At 51.1% G+C, this 6874-nt stretch overlaps 1 protein-coding gene across 1 annotated transcript in view; it reads left to right on the top strand.

The window, feature by feature from the left end:
• The window catches only part of SLC35F6 (solute carrier family 35 member F6), a 16685-nt gene that overhangs the window by 6412 nt on the left and 3399 nt on the right, over positions 1 to 6874 (top strand). The window contains exons 2-5 of the mRNA XM_012803788.2: positions 3342 to 3414; positions 4378 to 4549; positions 4814 to 5026; positions 5726 to 5836. Coding sequence (XP_012659242.1) covers positions 3342 to 3414; positions 4378 to 4549; positions 4814 to 5026; positions 5726 to 5836 — 569 coding nt within the window. The remainder of the gene's footprint in view (positions 1 to 3341; positions 3415 to 4377; positions 4550 to 4813; positions 5027 to 5725; positions 5837 to 6874) is intronic.

Consider the following 6874-nt stretch of genomic DNA (forward strand, 5'->3'; position numbering starts at 1 on the left):
AAAAAAAAAAAAAAAAGAAGGAAAAAAAATATGTTTGTAAATCACTGACAGACAACAATGTGTTACCCCTCTTTAGGGGTCATTGCTGTCAACCCCAGATAAACTAGGGTTGGATTTTGACTGGGGTCTGTCTGAGCCATCACAATGAACTAAAGTCTGTCTCTAGGCCAGGATGAGAAACCTGACTTTCTGCCTGAAGGTACCTGCAGGCCTGAGCTTCTGGGGCTTGGCAGGGCAGCCTGTACTGCTGACACCCAATCTTTTGGCTTGTGAGCCTGCCCCAGGCCCTCAGATACAAAGAGATTCCATTTCCCCAGCCGGGATCACCGCCAGCCAGGCTTGTCCAGGCAGATCTACCTCCGGAAAAAGCAAAGACATCCTTTGTTAGGGAAAGGTGCTCAGCACCAGCCCTGAACCCAGGTCCCCAGAAATGCCCCCACCCTGGGGAGGGGTGCCCAGGGGTTTCCCCTTCCCCTGCCTCTCAGCCTGTTCCACCAGCGGGGGTACCTTAGACCCAGGTGGGAAGTAGGACTGCTGGACTGCAGGCCTACTGGCTGGGTCAAACCAAAATGTTTGACCTTCTATATAGTAATGTGCTAGGAACAGGGCACTGAGAGACGCAGGAAGAGCTGGATACTGAGCTCACTCTCAAATGACAGTGAATATGGAGCTAGAATGTGTATTGTCATTAATATAAGCTGCACAGGCAGTAGCCTACGGTATACTCAGGATGGTAGCACCTCTGGAGAGACTTCTTGAGCCTGCCAGCCTATGGTCTAGGTGTGGCACCAGGGTGCGGAAGTGATTTCTATACCTATCACACCCCCTCCAGAAACAAAAAAGAATCCTTGCCTTAGGCTTGTGGTCAACCTCCATGGACTGGGCAACCTCCATGTCCTTTGACCCTTGTTGAAGAGCCCAGGCACCAGCTCTGACCTGCTCGCTTGCTTGCTCAGTTGGGTCTGCACCCTTGGTGAGGCTTGACCTCTTCTCTCCCTCACTTTTCTTGTTTTGCTCAGCTGCCTCACTCAGGCCTTCTCAGAGGGCTTTTTCTACAAAAGCAGGCCTGACTCACAGAGCAGGCTGCCTGGGAGGGCCTTACAGTTGGTCTGTGTCCACACCTGCGTCCATGTCCTGCCCTGCCCGGGGTCCAAGAGCCAGAACCAGCAGCAGATCAAGCAGAAATGCAACCCCAGAAGCACGTGGCTTCTGTACTATAGCACGGGCTTCCTTTCCCCCTTTGGTACTACAACTGGTCCCAGCCTGGTCTCCAGAGCCATGTGGGGCTCCAGGTTTCTCCCTGCCTTCTAACCAGTCCTGTCTGAACTTGTCCTTTCAACTGCCCTCTGCCCCCACCAGTCCCAAGGACCACATGCCCTCCTAACTGCTCTTCTTTCTCCACATCTCAGGAGCAGGGTCTCTTCTGTGGGGTAGGTCTGCCAGGGCCCTGTTTTCTTCACTTGCCCTGGGATGTGTTCAGGTCTCTGAGTAAATGTGGTCCCTCCCTCAGGTCTGCACTACCTGCACAGTTGACAGGAACCCCATCACCACTAAGCCAGTCCCTCCACTGCCAATGTCCGCTCCCTAGCTGCATGGCAAACCCAGACCCTGACTGTGGCACAGGCAGTGGTATGTGCTCCATGACCCTATCAGGGAGGCCCAGGAACCCAGTGGCTCCCCTGCCCTTTGGGAGTAGATGCTTGTCACCAAGATGATCTCTAGGTCTATATTAACTTGAGTCAGCACATGACATGGCTGGTGCAATTGGAGCTGTGTCAGCTATCCAGGGGTGTCCAACACAAGGGAGGGGCCACATCTCACCACCTGTGGTCTGGGCCAGATCACACACCTCAGTCCCCCAGAATATCTCCACAGGTCAGCAGCCAGGGGAGTGAAAGTTTAGGAAAAGCTGTGGCTATAGATGAGAAGATTCAGAAGAAGGTTGAAAAGTCCCCTAAAATCTGAAAAGCTTTCAGTAAAAGATTAGACCAGACTTCAGAGACATAATTAAGCCCAGCAAAAATGAAATTCAGGAGAGGGAGTTTTCCTGCATAGATGGCAGACAATTCAGAGTGATTGGTGGGTTAACTACCCCAAGCACTGTGCCACAAAGATACTGGGCTTATGTCTGGGCTGGGTGGGGTGGGGTGTCATAGTCAGTCATTGCCATCTGCCAGGGCTGACTGGGAGGTCGCTCCACAAGAGCACTGTGTTTGCCACCTGCTTGACAGTCAGTGTTAGAACCATCTTCCAAACCATTCTGGTCCTTTGAAGATGATCAGATAGGCATTTTCAGGCCCAAATATTACTGTACACCAGAGGCTCATTTTTGGAGAGACAGAGTCTCACTTTGTCGCCCTCCGTAGAGTGCTGTGGCATCACAGCTCACAGCAACCTCCAGCTCTTGGGCTTAGGTGATTCTCTTGCCTCAGCCTCCCGAGTAGCTGGGACTACAGGCACCCACCACAATGCCTGGCTATTTGTTGCAGTTTGGCTGGGGCCAGGTTTGAACCCGCCACCCTCAGTATATGAGGCTGGCGTCCTACTCAGCCTCCTGAGTAGCTGGGACTACAAGCATGCATCATAGCACCTGGCTATTTTTTTGTTGCAGTTGTCATTGTTTAGCAGGCCCAAGCTGAGTTTGAACCTGCCAGCTCCAGTGTATGTGGCTGGCACTCTAGCCACTGAGTTACTGGCACTGAGCCTATAGGTGCTTTTTAATGCATTAAATTATAAGAAGTGGGTGTAATTACTATAATTTTTATAAGTGAAGAGAATAAATGATACTTCGTGACATATACAGTGATTCTAATGTGATAATGAGACTATCCATGATTTCCATGGTGTTGCAAAGGCATAGGTTCTGCCCTCCCATGTTCATAATTTATGCCAGGCCACAACTCCCTGCTGTGCAGGCTAGGTGCAGCTCATGTCTATAATCCTAGCACTCTAGGAGGCCAAGGCCAGAGGATAACTTGAGGTCAGGAGTTGGAGACCAACCTGAGCAAGAGTGAGACTCCATATCTACTAAAAATAGAAAAATTAGCCAGGTGTGGTGCTGAGCTCCTGTAGTCCCAGCTACACAAGAGGCTGAGGCAAGAGAATCATTGAGCCCATGAGTTTGACATTGCTGTGAGCTAGGCTGAGGCCATAGCACTCTAGCCTAGGCAATACAATAAGGGTCTGTTTAAAGAAAAAAAAAAAAAACTTTGGGTGAAGACTGTCACCCAAGTCGGAGCCTCTTAGCATTGAGAGAAGTAAGACTTTCCACTAGTACCAGGACAGGGTTGAGAGCCTTGCTGTGCTGTCAAGGTCTGACTTTCTCTCTCTCTCTGCTGCAGGTGGGCGGACAACTTCGTAGCTGAGGGCTGTGGAGGGAGCAAGGAACACAGCTTCCAGCATCCTTTCCTCCAGGTATCTGGCTCTGTCCCTCCCTGCCTCCTGTGTCATAAGCCTCGTCCACCATGAGGCTGGGCTACTTCTTGACCTCAGTGTACAGCCTTCCTTCAGTGTACTTCCTTCTTCAGTGTACAGAAGAGCTATCCCTCCCAGAACAGAAGCCAAGGTCTGGAAGTGGGCAAAGGGCACAGTCCTCTGCAAGAGGCCTAGTGAGTGGTCATGTCCTCACTACATCCAAGTCAGGACACATGGAAAATATCAACCTCAGTGGCAAAAGCCTGCTTTCCTTCAATTGGGAGCCCAGCCCCAGCTGGGACAGGGCAGACACCAAAAATGGAAGTCACCCTACTTGTGGGACTGGGAATCAGGAGACTCAAATGTTAGCCCCAGCTCTGCCACTATCTTGCTTCATGGTTTTACATGTCTGAACCTCTCCAGGCCTCAGTTTCTCCACCTGAAGCTTGACTGGGGATTGGCCTGGATCAGTGGTTTTCAGACAGGGCTCTATACAACCTTGGGGTTTCATCAAGATGTTTTGGGGGCTTTGGGAAGACCCAGGAAGCAGTCTGTGGCCTCCCTTGGCAGCTCTGCCTTTGTCTGTTTTACGTGATGGGGTTCTAGGTAAGCTCTTGTTTGAATAAAGTTTGAACTTTAAAAAAATGTGTTGAAGGCCAGGCAAGGTGTCTCACACCTGTAATCCTAGCACTCTGAGAGGCTGAGGCAGGTGGATTGCCTGAGCTCAGGAGTTCAAGACTAGCCTGAGCAAAAGTGAGACCTCGTCTCTACTAAAAATAGAAAAACTGAGGCAAGAGGATCACTTGAGCCAAAAAGTTGGAGGTTGCTGTGAGCTATGATGCCATAGCACTCTACCCAGGGCAACAGCTTGAGACTCTGTCTCAAAAAAAAAAAAAAAAAGTGTTGAAGATGATCCGTGAGGTACCTTCCAGATCTGAAGTCTTCGGGTTCTCGTCCCCGCAGGCAGTGGGCATGTTCCTTGGAGAGTTCTCCTGCCTGGCTGCCTTCTACCTCCTCCGGTGCAGAGCTGCAGGGCAGGCAGACTCCAGTGTGGACCCCCAGCAGCCGTTCAACCCCCTTCTTTTCCTACCCCCAGCCCTCTGTGACATGACAGGAACCAGCCTCATGTATGTGGGTAAGTAACCAGTCCATGCTGAGAAGGACTCAGGGCCAGGATGTGGGAGGAGCCCTGGTGAAACAACCTCCCGACCACTGACCTTCACCTCACTCTGCCACTCTCCCCCAGACTCTACACACACACACACACACACACACACACAGAGCTGGGGATGATTAAGCACCTACTGTGTGCTTGGCATGCCTCCAGCTCTAAGGACCCCTTAGAAACCAATAGCATTTGCCTTTAGGAGCTAACAGTCATGCATCTTTCCTCTCCTAGCTCTGAACATGACCAGTGCCTCCAGCTTCCAGATGCTGCGGGGTGCAGTGATCATATTCACAGGCCTGTTCTCAGTGGCCTTCCTGGGCCGGAGGCTGGTGCTGAGCCAGTGGCTGGGCATCTTGGCCACCATCGCGGGGCTGGTGGTTGTGGGCCTGGCCGACCTCCTGAGCAAGCATGACGATCAGCACAAGCTCAGTGAAGTGATCACAGGTGTGACTGGGTGTGGGGACCAGAGCTGCCCTGTCCTGTTCCATCCTCCTCAGGGTCCCAGCACAGAGTCATTCCCCAGACTTGTGCAAGCTCTGCCATATGCCAAGGCCCTTTGTGAGGCCATGTACCTGCTCTCTGGGGAAGACTTGGAGAGGTATGTGGCTGCTCAAAGAAAGAGTGGCAAATGGTGCCAGGGCTGTTTTACTGTGTAATACTACATATAGATTCAGATATAGAAACTGATGGATTTGAGAATAGAAGCAATGGATGCTTACTGAGTATTACCAAGAACCCAGCCTGGTGCTGAGCACTATGTATTCATTATTATAGTGACCCTCACAGTCCCTAAAGGGAATCAGCCCATTTTATAGAGAAATGACTATCCTGAGTTGTTCCAAGCCATTGTTAACCCAGGAATGTCGTATCTCAAAACTTAATTGCTTCTTAAAAGACCTGCTTACCCAAGGGGCAGCTCTCAGGCCCAGGCAGGCCTCTGTACCTTCTGGAGCCTCAGCCCTGACCTGCTGGCCTTCCTCTCAGAGCCGAAGGGATCAGGCACAGGTAGTGGTGACTGTGCCTATGAACCATATGGGGCCTTGCAAAGGTCAAGACTGGTGTGTTCTGTCCTCATGGCCATGCTGTCCTGGTTCTCGGCCCCAGTGCATCCCTGGCTTTACCTGGACCCTTCCTTCCATCCAGGGGACCTGTTGATCATCATGGCCCAGATCGTCGTCTCTGTCCAGATGGTGCTAGAGGAGAAGTTTGTCTACAAACACAATGTCCACCCGCTACGGGCAGTGGGCACTGAGGGTAGGTTTGGGCACAGGAGCCTGGGAACAAAGAGCTGGAGGGTGGCATGTGGAGTGAACTGCACACATGGAGCATGGGTTGAGGTGCTGGGGGCCCCTGCGAGGAAGGTCCCTCCTGCCCCCATGCCATCCTCCTTCACTGGGTAAGTGTTGACAAATCCTCTGACACCTGCTGTACCAGGAGCTAGGACAGGCTGAAGATGAAGGTGAATAAGAGGTAAGACCACTTCCGAGGAGGTGACCAGCAAGAAAAAAGGCCAAGCAGTGTGTTTGGGCTTGGACCACTTGTATTCAATGATGTCCCCCTTGCCAAGCTTATCTGAGTCTCTAGGGGCAGGGAAGGTGGCATTCTAGCTGCAGATTTCAACAGGCAAGAGGGGGAGCAGGGAACTCCAGATAGAGCAAAGGAATGGGGAACTGGCTGTGAATTTGGAAAACAGTGATGAATTATTTGGGTGCAAAATGGGTTTAATCCTGGGGGAATAATCAGGAATTAAATAGGTTAGACTTAGATCATGGAGAACCTTGACATCACTCAAGTGGAGAGACTTTACATGACAGGCAGGCAGGAACCACTGAAGGTTTTTAAGCAGAGAAGTAACTATCAAAATCATGCTTTAAAAATATGAGGTTAGCAAGATGGATCAAAGCTGTGCTCCCAAAGAACAGTCTATGGGTTAGCGCCTATCTAGGAGCTGTTCATGCCTGCACTTGTGAGCTGAGGAGCTCACAGCAGAATGTGAACCAGCTAAGTCACTAACTCTTGAGCCCAAGAGCATCCTGTTTATTTTTTCTCATTTCTATTTCCCCGCAAGACTCTATGAATGAAACAATGCATAGGCTGTGAACAGTGGCTCACACCTGTAATCCTAGCACTCTGGGAGGCTGAGGTGGGTGGATTGCCTGAGCTCATGGATTTGAGGCAAGCCTGAACCAGAGTGAGACCCCACCTCTAAAAATAGCCGGGCATTGTGGTGTGTGCCTGTAGTCCCAGTTACTTGGGAGGCAGAGGCAAGAGGATCACTTGAGCCCAGGAGTT

The sequence above is a fragment of the Otolemur garnettii genome, unplaced genomic scaffold, assembly GCF_000181295.1.
Source record: "Otolemur garnettii isolate 467f Iridium unplaced genomic scaffold, OtoGar3 scaffold00022, whole genome shotgun sequence".
Taxonomy (NCBI): Eukaryota; Metazoa; Chordata; class Mammalia; order Primates; family Galagidae; genus Otolemur; species Otolemur garnettii.